Source organism: Phyllostomus hastatus, unplaced genomic scaffold, assembly GCF_019186645.2.
Source record: "Phyllostomus hastatus isolate PE091 unplaced genomic scaffold, TTU_PhHast_1.1 phas_scaffold_345, whole genome shotgun sequence".
Classification (NCBI taxonomy): Eukaryota; Metazoa; Chordata; class Mammalia; order Chiroptera; family Phyllostomidae; genus Phyllostomus; species Phyllostomus hastatus.
Genome location: NW_025334024.1, coordinates 12,638,208 through 12,654,234, shown reverse-complemented (window position 1 = coordinate 12,654,234; position 16,027 = coordinate 12,638,208). Strand labels below are relative to the sequence as shown.

The following is a 16,027-nucleotide window of genomic DNA, read 5'->3' as shown; positions in this document are numbered from 1 at the left end:
TCAACACATAGCAGTCATATGTAAAGAGATTAAAATTCTAAACACATAGTCATGCACCCCCTCCCTCCCCCCACACAACATGATAAACACCTCTTTGATGAAAAATGGGACGGGAACACAAAGAAGAGGGCAGGGCCAAAGCTGCAGGCCCACTGGTCCGAGTCTGCAAGCAGGCAGAAGTAGCTGGCAATTGGGGGTAACAGAGCTATGAAGTGCTGTACATGAAGCGTGGAATTAGAGCTAGTTCACTGCCGGACCTGGGGCTGGGAAAATAGGCTGGAAAAAAGTTGCTTCCAGCCCTTCCCTGGGGTCCTCACAGCCTGGATGCAAGCAGAGCTGGTGCTGTAAGGTTTTATTCTAGATTGGGAGACCCAAAGGCCCTGAGGAAGCAAAGGTGGGAACTCTTCGACAGGGAGAGAAAAGTAAAATACTAGAGAAAAGAGGAGCTTGCATACTGAAATTCAGAAACACATGAGAAACACTAATGTGAAAAAAAACCCCCACAAAATCACAAAATCAAAAATTTCCCCCAGAAGAAATGAAAATAACAATCAGAAAAGTCTTTCATATAAAGTAGGTTTAGGATCTGCAAAAAGATAAGGAAACATGTGATTCATTAAAGAAAGACATTATGAAAGAAAAAAGAAACAAGAATATGTGAGTATAAAATTTTTAAATAAAAGATTCTAGCAGTGAAACATAGTGTCATTTGAGTTTGGAAAAACAGACAGGCCTCTAGGAGCCTGGACCCGGAGAAGTCGTGAGCTGGGAGCCGCACTGAGGGGTCCGTCTAGAATGCAGTGCGGGCAGACGTGGAGCACAGGTTGACGGGCCTCCGCCCGTGTCCCGCGGGAGTTCCAGACCTGAAGAAACAGCGTGAACGCCAAACAGAATAGATACCCCGACACAAAATAGTGAAGCTGCAGATGAAAATAAAGAGAAAATATTAAAAACTACCGGAGAAGAAAAAGAATTCAACCAGCTGACAATTAGGCTGACAGACATCTCATCAGCACTGGATGCCCCGAGATGGTAGAGGAGCATCGGGGAGGCTGGAACCCTAGATCCAGCTGTCACTCAAGAATGAGGTAAAAGAAAGGTGTTTCTTGACATGCTAAGACAACTTTGTCACCCACAAACCTTTGCTAAAAGAACTACTAAAGGTGTACTTCAGTAGGAAGAAAAAATAAATCAGAGACAAGGAATAGGTTCCTAGCACTAATATTGGGCACAGAAACTGACGTATTGGCACATTTAATTAACTATAGACAGTATATCAGGATGCTTTCTGCTACGAGTAGTAGAATAACCCACAGTGACTTAAACTCTAAAAAACATTTAACCAGCTTATAATGAGAAGTTCCGGGGCTGAGGTAGTGGTCCAGTATTGGCATGAAAGACTCCAAATCATTCTACCATTCTGCTCTGCCATCCTCAGGGTGTGAGAGTTGCCTCCTTGTGGTTGTGAAATGGCTGCCGCTGCTCCAGGCATCACAGCATTACCTCATAGCTCCCCACGCAGAGAGATGCTAGAAGAAAATAAGCTGTCTAAGGTGTTTCCTTTTCTAGGAGAATATAAGAAGACCCCAGCAGACATCTCCTTATGTCTCATTGGCCTGAGCTGGTCCATCCTTAGAGCAATTCCTGATGAAAGGGAACAGGCTCACTGTAGTTAGCTTTGAGTAGGCTTGCCCCGTCTCCTGGGACTGAGTTCTTTGCTGTCTGAACAGAATCAGGATTCTGTTGGCAGGAAAGAAGGGGGAGTGGTTGCTGGTAGGCAACCAACAGCATCTGCCACAGATGGCAAAACACACAAAATCCAGTGTCTAATTTGGTTTTTAATTTATAAAGAAAAACAAATTGCTAACTACATTGTCAAGGAAGAGTAAGATAGAATAAAGTAGAGAATTTCATTGTTAAGTCACACCAAGTTTTTGCCTGGTCCAGAGACTAGCACTGCTGAACACTGGTCTTCATTTACAAAATGTACGTACGTGTGTGCTAACATTGTAAGATAAACACTAAAAGAAGAGGAATGTCATTTCTAAGACAGGAAGGGGGAAAAGTGGTAGGAGGGGGAGAGCATTGGATTGCGGGGGGTGGGGGAAGTCCTAAAGAAAAATTAATGAAGAGAAAACACAAAGTAAGATAGTAACGTAAGTCCAAATACATAGTACGTGTAATGGCTTACACGCACATGTTAGAAAAACTACCAGACTGGGTAAAAAGCAAGTAAGAAATCGACCATTGCCGAGACAGACCTAGTCAGCAGAACACAGAGATTAGCAAGAGCCACCCTTGCCATCATCACAGGCGGTGCTGTTCTTTAACTGACTTTCTGTTCTTTGCCCCATTTTTTCCTCTCTCCCCGACTGTTTTTGCCTGGCCTCGTCTGCCTCGCACATCCCTGGACACAAACCAGCCACACCGGGGCTCCTCGAGGGAGCTGGTGTGGAAGAGTGGCAACCCCACATTCTAGTTCTTCCCTTGGGCCCACACCCACTCATGCCTCAGAGCCCAGCATCCTCCCCTTGCAGCCCATTTCCTAGGCTACACCACGGATTCTCTGGCAATAAATACTCACTTCTCTAGGACTCCATTGACAGTTAGCTAGAGTGACCATCATAGATTTGGAAAACATTGTTAGCTCTTGCTTTCTGGTTTCCTGGCTGGTGAATGGGCAGCGTCAGAAGTACCAGAGCTGCGATCTCAGACTGGGTGGCAGGGCAAGGCGAGGTCTCCCGCACAAAGGCAAGGGCTCAAGAGGCAGAGGCTGCCCGAGGGGACTTAACTGGGGGACAGGGAGGCCTGGTCACCGGGATAACTCAGAGGGCCTGTGCGGGAGGCTGCTGCCAAGACGTTGCTGTGCCACGACTTCAGTTAGCTAAGCACGTGGAGGGGGTGCAACCGGTTCTCAGCCACTTCAAGGACATGCCTCAATGGGTTTGAGACGTGTGAGGGAAGGTCTGTCGGGTTTCCCCTCAAGATAATAACTGGCACTGCCCCCTTCCCCAGGGCACCTTCTGCCCTCTGCTCTTGGCTCACCCAGGAGGCTGGGAGTTGCTAGGCAGCTAGGGATCTGGGGCACAGGAAACCCTTCTGGAAGGCAGTAGACACTTGTGGAAGGAGTACGGGCCTTGGAACCATCAGACCTGGAGTGGTGTTAAAGCTACGTCACTTCCTGCCTGGCTGATGTTGTTCAGCTTGACCTTGTTCAGTCTGCCTGGTTCAGCTTGTTTTGAGACTTTCCTGAACACCAACCAAATCATGCAGCGGGAGCAATAATCCGTGGTTTGATGGCTTTACGTTGCGGCTCTGGGACATGTCCTCAGGCTCCATGGCAGTGGGTGGAAAGAGGGTGGCCTTCATCGGTATCTTGGGCTGGGTTTTTTTCTCCCCATCCCTCTCAGATTCAAGCAGCCCCCTTCCCCCTGTCCTCTGCGCCTTATTTTGACATTTCTTTTCTCTGCCTGCCAAGAAGACCGTGTTCAGCTGCACTGGTCTGAGGCTGTGCTATCATCCTGTGTTCCATTAGGTTAATCTGATGGCTTGTCTCCTGGGAACAGACTGGAGGGTGGCCCTAAAACCGCCCTAGCCTCTCCTGTTTGGGGGCGGCCTTTGCTGCTCAGTCCTGTAGACCTGCTTCTCCTCAACTTTAACTGTGACCTGGCTAGGGCTCTTAGCTTCCATTGGTTCCTATGTCTGTTCAGGCATGCATCCCCTGCTCAGCAGAAGGCCCTAGGAGGAGGGAAATTATCCATTCTTCAGAGCCTTTGCTGCCCCTGACCTTATGGATTCTGGCCGTCGGTTCCTCTCTTCTCTCAGTATTTCGAGCTCTTCCAGCCACTCAAGGGACATTTATGGTTAAAATGGCCTCACCAGATTTGCTTAACCTGTGACCACAAACCTACAAAGACCATAGCATGGCTCTGCCACCCGCTACATTTTCCTTGTTACCCTTCTCTCATAGACAACCGTTTCACAGCGGATCTCTGTAAATCTGCAGCCTCAACAATAAAAAGACCCTTCTCATTTTTCTGCCCCAAATGCGTCACCCCCTGTTCCGGGGCCCCGTGCTCTGCTGTGTTTCCTGTTTCACAGGTAGGCCCTGCCCGAGTAGGCGCCGGCTCCTACCCCTTTGCTACTCAAGGCCTTTGCTTCTTCATTATTCTTTCTTTCTCCTGCGGCATTAACTTGTCCCTCTCCAAACATTCTGTGGTATCTCCCAACTTAACCTCCAGTCCACTTTATCCCGCTCCCTTTCCTTTGGTAACATCTTGATTGAAGTAGAATTCATGTATCATGCAGTTCACCCATTTCAAGTATACGATTCCATGGTTTCTCATCTATTCACATGCTTATGCAACCTTCACCGCAATTTTAAAGCATTGCATCACCCCAGAAGGAAACTCCCTACCTATTTGCAAATGCTCTCCACTTCCCCCAACCCCCAGCGCTAGGCAGCCAGTAATTTACTTCAGAGATTTGTCTCTTCTGAACATTTCCTATAAATGGAACCATATGATATATTCTTTTATGATTATCTTCTTTCACTTAGCACAGTGTTTTCAAGGTTCATCCACGTCATCGTGTGTGTCCTTCCTCGTTACGGCTGAGTAAGGTCCCAGCGTGTGGGTGGAGCACACTTGGTTAGTTCACCGGTCGATGGAACGTTGGGTTGTTTCCACCTCGGAGGTGATGTAATGTTTATAACCATTTGTGTACAAGTTTTGTTTTTTTTTTAAGATTATTTATTTATTTTTTAGAGAGGGAAGGGAGGGAGAAAAAGAGAGAGAAACATCAGTGTGCGGTTGCTGGGGGCCGTGGCCTGCAACCCAGGCATGTGCTCTGACTGGGAATCGAACCTGTGATCCTTTGGTTCACAGCCTGAGCTCAATCCACTCAGCTATGCCAGCCAGGGCTTGTGTACAAGTTTTGCATGGACATGTGTTTTCATTTCTTTTGGGTATATACCTAGGAGTAGAATTGCTGAGTTATATGGTAATTAAATTACTCTATGTTTAACCTTTTAAAAAATATTTTATTTATTTTTAGAGAAAGGGAAAGGGAAGAAGAAAGAGAGAGAGAGAAGCATCAATGTGTGGTTGCCTCTCACACACCTGCTGCTGGGGACCCGGTCTGCAACCCAGGCATGGGCCCCGACTGGGAATCCAGCCAGGACACTTTGGTTTGCAGGCCCTCGCCCAGTCCACTGAACTAAACCAGCCAGGGCTGTGTTTAACCTTTTGAGGAACTGCCAGACTGTTTGCCAAAGTGGCTGCACCGTTTCATAATCCCACCAGCCTTGTTTGAGGGCTCCTCACTAACACTTGTCAATGTCCTTTATCATTACAGCCATCTTGGTGGCTGGGAGGTGATACCTGATTGTGGTCTTAATTTGCGTTTCCCTGATAGCTAATGATGTTGCGCATCTTTTCATCTGCTTTTGGCCATTTCACAGCCAGCCAGGTTTTCACCCCACCATACTCTGGGTCAGCCATTGTGAAGGTCACTGCTGACCTCTGTCTGACCACAGAACAGTCAGTTCTCAGTCATGTCGTACTCACTTTTTAAAAAAAATTTTTGACACAGTGAATTCTCCCTCATTTTTGAAACACTTTCTTCTCTTGGCTTCCTAGATACAGGGCCGATTTCCCTCTGCTTCACTGGCCGTTTCTTTCCTGTCTCTTTACTCGCCTCTTCCAGACCTTGGAGTGCCCCAGGGCTCTCTCCTGGGCCACCTTCTCTTATCTGTGTCAGACCCTCCCTAGGTAATTCCTCCCAGTCCCGTCGTTTTAAAAATAAACTCTTATGACCCTCAAATGCATCCCTCCAGCTCTGGCCTCATCATGAGCTTCAGATACATGTGTTCAATTTCCTCTTGCCTTTTCCGCACGGATGTCTAAAGAGCATTGCAAATTTAATAAGCCACAAACAGAACTCTTGCTTTTTCTCACTCAAACTTACCCCTTTCCTGTCTCTTCTGTATCAGTGGATGCCACCCCTGCTACCGGGTGGCTCAGGTCACAAGCCTCTGTGTCACCCTGACTGGGGTCTTCCTCTCCCACCTCCACCCCATTTCAGCCCATCAGTTAAATCCTTCAGGACAGATCCAGCCCCTTCTTACCACCTGCACTGCCTGGGACATTACAGGCGCTCTTCTCCGGTCTCCGTGCGAGGCTCCCACAGCAGCCACAGTTGATCTTTTCATAAAAAATGTTTTAATATTTTAAAAAATTAGATTTTATTGTGAAATACACATTCAACATGTGACATATCACATATATGATCTTTTTTGATTGACTGATTGTTTAGAGAAAGGGGGAGAGAGATTGTTTTGTTATTCCACTTATTTCTACTCTCATTGGTTGATTTTCATATGTGCTCTGACCAAGGATCGTACCCGCAACCTTAGAGTATAGGGGCAACGCTCTGACCAACTGAGCTACCTGGTCAGGGGTATATAAGAGTAATTAATATCTTACCCAATACTTTCTAAGCCTCTGTGGGCCCCTCCTTGATTTTATCTACCTTCCTTCCCCTTTAGAGGAATTTCCTGAAATTGGCTTGGTTTCCTTGATTTTATCTATTGTTTTATCATCTACATATAGAAGCCTAAACAGTTTCTTACTTGTCTTTGGGTACTTTTGAACTTTTCATGAACTTGTATTTTAGGCATTTATTCATGAGTTATTCTTTTTGCTCAACATGGTAGTTTTTTAGTCATATTCATCCTGGTCGATGTCTAAAACTGGACTTCATTCATTTTTACCATGTGACAGAAACATATTACAATTTACCCACTGCATCCTGGTGGACACTTTGCTTGTTTGTGGTTTTCAGGTGTTGCCCAGTACCGTTGTGAGCATTCTCTTGCATCTGTACACGTGTTTGTATCTACCTGTGGTGGAGATACCCGGGGTTACTATATACCCACCAGGACGCCTGAGATTAAAAAGAGAAGCTATCTAGGCATGGAACAAATGGAACTCGCATACAGTACTAATGGAAGTGTAAAATGCTACAACCACTCTAGAAACTAGACAGTGATTTCTAGTAAAGTTAAAACATACACCTACCCAACAATCTGGTAACTCCACTCCCAGATATTTACCCACGAGCCATGAGATGGAGTGTCCACAAAAGGACTCGTACAGGAAGCTCATGGCAGTTTTATTTCTCACAGCCAGAAACTGGAAACAGTGATGTGTCCAGACATGGAGGGGGACAAACTCGGACACACACACACTAATGGATGAATCTCTAAAGCACTGAGCTGGGCAGAAGAGGCCGGACACGAGAGTACACAGCGTGTGTTTATGTGAGGTTCACGAGCAAGTGGGTCTGGTCTGCAGGGACAGCGCTCAGAAGAGCGGTGGGGAGTGGGAGTGCAGTGGAGAGAGCACAGGGAGCTTCCTGGGGTGATGGGAGTGTTCTGCGTGGTGCACACGTGTGCACACAGGTGACAATTCATCAGGCTTTACACGGAGGGATTTCTGCATCTTCTTATATGCTAATTAACTGTTACCGGAAAAATAACGTTTTTGGAAAATAACAATATTGGAAAAATACACTAATTTAACGTTATTGGGAAACATTGTCCCATGTGGGGGTAAAATTTGCGGGGGGGAATGAAACAGTATGTTGAGCCCGTTGTCAGGGTTCCACTTGAGCTTCAAGCCTGCTCAGTGTGACAGGCAGGCTGCACTCACAGGCTGTCACAGAATCACAGCCCAGCCATTCCTTCCGCCTTTGGGTGAGAAACCACTCGTTCCCACCCAGACCTTCGGGGAATTACAATGTGAGGAAGTTTGTACACATGGGAAGTCTTAAAATAAATTAGCCTAGGATGACGCAGAGAACTTTCCGGTTGCCACACAAAATGTCGCTGCATTTTTCAGTGAGAAAGATGATTTTTAATTCCTCTTAAAAAAAACACTATTGGGGTATACTCATGTCCATCTTTATTAAGTAATGCCAAATTATCTCCCAAAGCATTGTGCTAATTTATTCCCCCACCACTGGCGAGTGTATGAGTGTTCTTAATACTCCACATCCTTTCCAAACTCCTGGTACTGTTGGTTTTAAAACACTTGTTCTGAGGGTGCACTTTACAGTACGCATCCAGCGATGACGCTCCTCTCCTCGGAAAACCCTCCCATCAGATTCATCGTAAATGCTAATCCTCTCTGAGCCCTCGGTGGCCTGGCCTCCTCCGCTGAGCGCCCTCCCTGCTCTGCTCGCCGTTCCCAGCGGGTTGGGTCGGGCTCCTCCCTCCCAACCTCCTTTGCGTTCCGTTCGGTGTTCACACTCGCGGCTCCCTGCAGTTTCCCTGCCCCGTACTCTGCAATCACCTCAGATAAACCAGCTGGGTGTTTAAAACAAACACATTTCTGCATCGCAGAACAGAACTGTGTAAACACGTGTTGACTGTTAACAGGTATTTTCACAGTTTTGACTCGTTTCTTGCTAGAGTTGTTAAGACATTAGGAAGAGGTACCCTTGGTACAAATGGGTGGAGTAAACTAAATGAGACCTAGAAATGGGCTTTTGGTTTTAAATGTTTAATTTGTTCCTACAAACTTTGTCAATAAAAATAATAATGAAAAACAAGCAAACGAACAAGACTAGAAGTGCTGTGTGGGGAGAGCTGGCGTGTCCCGTCCCCCACCATCCTGCGGGGGGGCCCCACCTGCCTGTGGGATGAGTAAAGGAGGCTCACCAGCCGGTGGCCCCAGGGGGCCTCAGAAGGCTGGCCTGCTTTCCTTTTTGGGCAGCGGAGGTGGGGACTTGAGCCGAAATGTGCGCTCCCCCATCCCGACTCTTTCATGCTGTGGTTTATGCACGGACTTGACATGAATGGCCAGAGCGGCTGTGAAGGGGAGAAAGCAGAATCAGGCCGCTGGCACCTAGAGGGATGGGGCTTTCCCCGGAGAAAAGAAGACCTGTGAAAGCACTCAGCGAGGGCCAGCAGTGGACAACCTCTGCTGGTTTTCACGCTTGTCTGGGGACCTCTGATCTTTTCTAGTCCCAGTTAGCAACAGCCCTGCACCTCCAGCTGCACTCAGTGCAAGCTGAGCAGCTCAAGCTCCCAGGAACAGCCCAGCCACGGGGTCCCCAAAGCCAGGGCTTTTGCTGGCTCCTCTACTCCTGTGCTCTTTCCAAACATTGCTGCAAGTAGGGCTTCTCCTGTCCTCAATAGTGCAGTCGGTTACCTCAGGTGCCTCTTGTGACATCCCCGATGAGGGACGTTTCCTTTGGAGCCTCCTGGGCCCGCTCCTGCCTGGCCCCTGCCCGCAGTGGCTGCTGTGGGCTGCCTACCAGAAACCAGGTCACCCCGGCGAGGCGCCTCACTCCCATTCTTTGTTCATCCTGGAATGTCACTGCCCCTTAGGGCCACTTGTCTCACAGCTGGCCCTCCTCGGGTCATGGGATGCTGGGAGCAGGGCCCTGCAGAACCAGGTGCTCTCTACCTTAGATGTTGGGCGTGGGAATAGGCAGAGGGGCACTGGAAGAGGCTATGACCTGGCTTCCTATTTACAGACCATGCAGCCAAGCGTCCCGCCTGGAGTCTGGCCTGCCAAATGGCAGTGTAAGTTGGAAGGAGCACACCATGGCCAGTGCTGCTGGAGCCCCCGTGGATGGGAGCCCGGGGCCCTGGGTGAGGCGTGTGGTTGAAGCTTCACCCTTGACCCTGGGGAGCCAGCCTCTGTGTCTCCTTGTCTGTTACCCCTGAGCCCCTGGGTAGTTCAGGGAGGCTCTCAGGCCTCTTTCTGTGCCCCAGCCAGCCACAGGCTTTGAACCAGATCTGGACTCAAATCCCACCTCCGCTCTTGATATCATGGCCTTCACTTCTGTCAGCATAGTCTTCCTCCTCCCCCTGAATGATGCCATCCTTATTGGAACATGCTGGTTCCGTTCCCTGACAGCTTTGTGGTTTGGCTCAACCCCAGAAATGTGAGCTGCCATGACGGGGCAGCTGAGGTGCTTGAACACAGGAGTTGGAGAGGCCTTCTCTACAGCTGCAGGCAGCAGCCAGAGGACCCTGACATAGGCCCAGGCCACAACTGGGCTAGCCAGATTTGGGCAGGAGCTGGCGGGGAGAGGCAGGCAGCCAGGAATAAGTAACCCTCGTGGTGCTGGGGCCAGGGCCCAGAGACTCCACTCTCGGTGTCGTCCTTGACCCTGGCTCCTTTCCTCACAGCTGAGCCCCAGACCGCTGGCAAGTAGCTTTTTCTGCCTGCTCTCGTCAGCCAGGGCAGCACAGGGCCTTAGGCTGTCGCTGCCCCCAGGGGCCCTGGTATTCATTTAATCCCAGACGTAGAAATGGAGACAGCCCGAGGGCAGGCTGGGTGGGGGCGGTGCTGAGCCTGCACCCCCGGGTCCAGACAGTCATGTTCTCTCTCTGACACCAGAGCTGGAAGGGTTGTACAACGGTTCACTGAGCCAACCCAGGAATGCCTCGTGTGTGATGCGCCCTTGAGAGGGAAGAGGGCAGACCTCAGGGTCAGGGGTCCAGCCCCCTGTCTCACTGAAAGGGCCTTCTTACAGGTGCCGGGTGCCTCAGTTCCCCGAGATCTTCTCCGGGATGGTTTACAGTTAGGTTTCACCTGGAAGTACCTCACGTACCTGAAATTCCTTTTCTGTTTTTTAAAAAGTATTCTATTAAGAGCTTATTATAAATTTGTTCTGCAAGCGACAAGGAAATAAAAGGACTCTCTCCTTACATGAAACAGGCAGGGAGCTGAGGAGGGCCAAGATGAGTGCAGTGCCTTGGGGGGGCGCACTCCTGGGGGCGGCAGGGGGCCCTGTGAGGGAAACTGGGATAGGGACTTTCTGGACCTGGTTCTTGCAGTGATTTGCTAAGTGACTCTAGAGAAATCACCTTCTGTTCTTTCTTTTAAATTTTATTTATTTATATATTTATATATTTATATATTTATTTATATATATATTTATTTATTCATTCATTCATTCATTTATTTTTAGACAAGGGGGAAAGGATGGAGGAAGAGAGGGAGAGAAACATCAATGTGTGGTTGCCTCTCCTGTGCCCTCAACTGGGGACCTGGCCCTAAACCCAGGCAGGTGCCGTGACTGGGAATTGAACCGGCAACCCTTTGGGTCACAAGCCGGCACTGAGTCCACTGAGCCACAGCAGCCACGGCCTGTTCTTATTAAGACTCTAGAGAAATCACGTTCTATTCTTGCCTTCTAGCTAACAAGTGAGGATGGTGGCCTGATCTCATCCTCTGAGGCCCCAAGTTGGAACAGTGCTGTCTGTGGAGAGAGGCGAGAGCCCTTTCTTTTGTCCACTGTGTGGTTATGTGGCCATTGCCTCTACTGCCACCTCTGTCCCTCTGGGACTTGGGGGCCGACTTGGAGGAGAACGTGTGCGCCTGTGTGCAATTTTATCTGCATATTGTTTTTCCTCTCTGTAATTTCAGGGTCATGCTGAGGCAGCCTGGCGCCTGACAAGTGAGGGGAACCTGCCAGGGCATTGCTGCTAGCAGGAGCTAACAGCGAGACGGCAGGACTGCTGGCCTCTGGGGAGCAGGGATGGGCAGAGCAGCCTCTGAGTCCGGGCCAGCAGCACCAGGAAGGAGGCCTGGGCCCTGGCTGCGAGCTTGGCACACGCTCTGCTGACCCAGACTGCGTTCAAAGCAGCGCCCTGCTGAGCAGCAGCTGTGCCCGGGCCTCAGAGGACTCCATTGCAGCAGAAGCTCTACCAACCCTTACGAAACTGCAGCTGGGGGCGTGCCCGTCGGAAGAAGGGGCCTGTACCTGGATGGGAAGCAGAAGAGCAGAACCTAACGCAAGGAGGATCTTGGTCTCTACAGCAGTTTTGTAATACCCACAGAGCATCCTGGTTTCTTCTCTCAGGGTGGAGCCCGGTTCCCCTCCCCTGGCAGAGGGGTTGGGCCAGGAGGACCACCTGAGGGGTGGATGCCTCTTGCATGGAATCAAGACTGCTTGAAGCCCACATGTTCGCCGTTGTGATTGGCGTTCAAAGGCTTCCCTGCTGCAGGGGACGAGGGGCTGCCTCGGCGTCTGCTCATGAACCACAAGGGCCCCGACTACTCCAGACTGGACTGTTTCAAGCCGCCAAAGAGGGGGGCCCCCAGAGCTGGCAGCCAGCAATCCCAATGGACTAGAAGGCCGCAATGGACTGACCTCCCCCTTGCAAGGGCAGCAGGAGAGGCAGAGCATCTGTGGCCTAGCTAGTGACGGAGAGACCCGATGAAGCCATAGTCAGGGGCCCAAGTGGCTCAGGGACAGGGGAGCCACTCCTGCCCACGTGCTTTCTCCTTACCTTGAGAGAGGGAGTGGCTTGGGACTCCTGCTGCTGTCCCCTCTGCAGCGCATGCCTTTATGCCCTAGAACAGGCAGGCTACGGCTGTGGCTGGCTTGCCAGTGGGCTGGGAAAGGAGGGGCCACAGTGACACCCGGCTGCCCGCCGGGCTGGTGATCCAGCCCCCAGGGGCTTCGCACCATGAAGTGCTCCCTGCGGGTGTGGTTCCTTTCCGTGGCCTTCTTGCTGGTGTTCATCATGTCCCTGCTCTTCACCTACTCCCACCACAGCATGGCCGCCCTGCCCTACCTGGACTCGGGGACCCTGGGGGGCACCCACCGGGTGAAGCTGGTGCCCGGCTATGCTGGCCTGCAGCGCCTCAGCAAGGAGGGGCTCACTGGCAAGAGCTGTGCCTGCCGCCGCTGCATGGGCGACGCCGGTGCCTCCGACTGGTTCGACAGCCACTTCGACAGCAACATCTCCCCCGTCTGGACCCGAGAAAACATGGATCTGCCCCCTGATGTCCAGAGGTGGTGGATGGTGAGAGAGCCGTGGCCTCTCCTGCCTACCTTTACTGCTCCTCTCCAGGGGTCTGCCCCCCACCCCATTTGGGAGTCGCTGTTAGAGCCCCCTCTTGGATTTGGGCTGTCTGTCTCCTGGCCCCCAGAGCCTTGACAAAGCAGGAGGCCCATTTAACCAGAGCCATCTCCTGGGACCACAGGTTCTGAAGGGCAGGGTGAGCCTTGGCCAGGAAGGAGAGAGAACTAACATCCCCTAGTGCCTGTAGGGGCCGAGCTTAGACCAGAAATGCCTACTGGACTGGGCAGATGACATGGACGAGGGAAGGGGTCCAAATGAGAACAGGGTGGGGAGTGAGGACCGAGACAACAGGCAGAAGGCCTGCCGTTTACAAGGAGGCAGCCGCTCTCAGCTTTGGGAATGTTACAGTATAGGGATGCGACTCCTCACTGCCGGATCTTCTCACCATTGAGAAAGCCTGGAAGTCCAGCTTTCTCCCCACCCCCCCTCACATTCAGGGAAGCTGTGAGGATGAGCCCAAGTGAGCAGGCTTATCAGAACAACTTAGAGATCCTGCTTCCTGGCCCAGACTGTCAGATCTTAAGGACGGGTGGGGGTCTACAGCAGAGGGGTCACCAGGAGCTCCACAGGCCTTTCCTATGACAGCCTGGAGCCTTGAAGTGTCCTCCTGCTGCTCGTGGTCACAGCCTGCCTTTTATGGGCAAAGTCAAAGTTCAGAGAGAGCACAGGGCTGGTCCAAGGCCCAGGTCCCAGTGGTGGCCGGTTAGAGCCAGGACAGGACTCTGGACAGGGGTAGCCCTGTGGGCCAGCCAGGCCTCCTGCCTGCAAGGATGGGCTTTTTAAGTACCTAGCATGTTCCTTGGCCGAGACACAGCAGAAGCTGCTGCTTCCCTGCCCCGCACAGTCACCTCCTTTAACCATCATGAACTTGGGAATTCTCAGAGCTAAGCTCTGTCTCTACACTGGGTTCATGTCCTTGTTCTCAGGGGTCCGTCCTGTGCTCGGGAGGCGGAGAAGTGGGCCCACCCCACCCCTCCGTGTATTCTGTCCCCTGAGCACCTCCTGCTGGGCCACAAACCTGAGGGGTTATGGCCCAGACCGCAGGGTACTTTAAAGCTCTAGTTTTGACCTTACCAGTTGGTGGCCCATAGGCCAGGCTCAGTCCACTCAGTGTTTTTAAAATAGTTGCATTAGTTATCAGCATTTATGAACCAGGGTGTCTCACATGAAGTCCACATTTTCAGCTTCTCTTGAAAAATTAGAAAATTTGATCCTTCTGGGCCCTCAGTCCCACCAACAACTGACTGAACTTATCCCTTATTGACAAGTGTGCCCTCCTCCTGTTCGCCATAGGTCCCAACTGTCAATTCATTCCTGTGTGCACCTGCCTGGCCCCGTAGGCATCTGAGTGCTGCCGGGGTCTCATTTTGTGGTTTTTCACGGTGACTGGTGGGGGGCATGAAGGGGACATGTGGTTTCATACCAGCTGTGCTGGCACTGAAAGAATTTCTGTGCCTCTTTGCCTCCTCCAGGGGGCTCAGGGAGCAGCTTCATGCGTCCCGTGAACTTTTCCCCACATGGCTTCTGTCACCCCCAGCCTGCAGGCTGAGTTCCCGGTGCACCCCCTGTAGACCGATTGGGAGTGAGCCCCTGCAGCTCAGCTGGACTTCCCACATAACCTGCACTTGGAAATGACCTCTTTGTGTGACCCAGAAGTGCCCCGAGGAGACCATTAGGCAGGGGCTCTTCATGCACAAGGAGCCCGCCCAAGAAGTTTCTCTGCCCCTGGCACACTCCTGCAGGTCCTTGGAGAACGTGCCTTGACTCTTGAACCCCATCCAGTGCATCAGAGCAGCTCAAAGGGAGACTTCACTGTTGTTGAGGGGAGGGTCCTCTGCTCAGAAAATTCCTGCTCACTGGCAGCCTGGTTAGGAGTCCCATGTGGCTGAGTCCCGTGTGGCTGGAGGGGGAGGGCGGAGGAGGGGAGGCAGGCAGGAGACCTTCCCTGCGAACACCTTCTCCCTTCCCCTCCCCTCTGCAGATGTTGCAGCCCCAGTTCAAGTCACACAACACCAACGAGGTGCTGGAGAAGCTGTTCCAGATAGTGCCAGGCGAGAACCCCTACCGCTTCCGGGACCCCCAGCAGTGCCGGCGCTGTGCCGTGGTGGGGAACTCTGGCAACTTGCGGGGCTCTGGCTATGGGCCAGATGTGGATGGGCACAACTTCATCATGAGGTGAGCCGTGGGGAGCCCAAGGGTAGGCCCAGGACAGGCCTCCCGGAGGCCTGGATGACTCGGCCTTACCTGGCAGTATAGGAGCTGCTGGGGTCGCTGTAGGTCTAACACCCAGAACCACCTGTGATAGGTTCTCACCTTTGTTCAGGTAGAGGAGGAGGCAGAATTCCCATTCTAGACTTTGCTTGACACGCGTACTCAGTTTCCAGCTCTGAAGTTCTCTGAAAAGAGCTGAAACTAGACTCTTGGCTGACTGCTGGTGAGAACTCCCACCAGAGGCCCTTCTAACTGTCTGGTCCCCTCAGTAGTCGCGCCAGGGGTGAGGCCCCCAAACCAAACCAGCATCTTGCTCAATAGTCACGGGCGATTCCTCCTGGAAGACTCATGGAAGACTATATCCTGGGCAGGAGAAGAAGCTGTCTGGTGCTTGCTCTGAGTTTCTGTCCCTTACATCTCAAGGTTTAGATTATGTGGGGTCTCACTCACTCAGTAAGACATCGGCGTAGCGCCTCGAGGACAGAGACACAGGGCAAGGAGTCTGGGGGTGAACAGGGACTAAGCGTGCACTTGTGAGCTGAGCATAGGCTGCTGCTTCTGCTCTGAACCTGTTTTCCGACTTCACTAGAACTGGGGACAGGAGATGCCACCCTACTCCTTGAAGGAAGAGCCTGAAGAATAAGATACTGGAAATGCCCAGTTTTCACAAAGCATCTCTTAGGATGAGCGTCACAAAAAGACCAGGTTTCCCAGGAGGAGGAAGGAAGGGTTTTGTCTTAGAAACTGTTGGTATCTCCATAGCAACACCAAGGCAGCAATGTCTCTGAGGTTTTTAACATTCCTTGCAAAACCTTTCTTATGTTGAGAATGGTGAGGTGTGGGAGAGGGTGGGGGATGCTAGGCTCCCATCAGGAACTCAGAGCCACCTGGGATTCTTCTCATCGTCCAATTCCTGGCACCCAG

The 16,027-nt window shown here is 51.3% G+C and overlaps 1 protein-coding gene across 1 annotated transcript in view; it reads left to right on the top strand.

Annotated features, from left to right (window-relative positions):
• ST3GAL2 (ST3 beta-galactoside alpha-2,3-sialyltransferase 2) overlaps nucleotides 1-16,027 on the top strand; it is a 42,611-nt gene that overhangs the window by 19,227 nt on the left and 7,357 nt on the right. Inside the window, exons 2-3 of the mRNA XM_045818593.1 lie at nucleotides 11,448-12,832; nucleotides 14,874-15,067. Of these exons, the coding sequence (XP_045674549.1) occupies nucleotides 12,494-12,832; nucleotides 14,874-15,067 (533 nt within the window). The 5' untranslated portion in view covers nucleotides 11,448-12,493. The remainder of the gene's footprint in view (nucleotides 1-11,447; nucleotides 12,833-14,873; nucleotides 15,068-16,027) is intronic.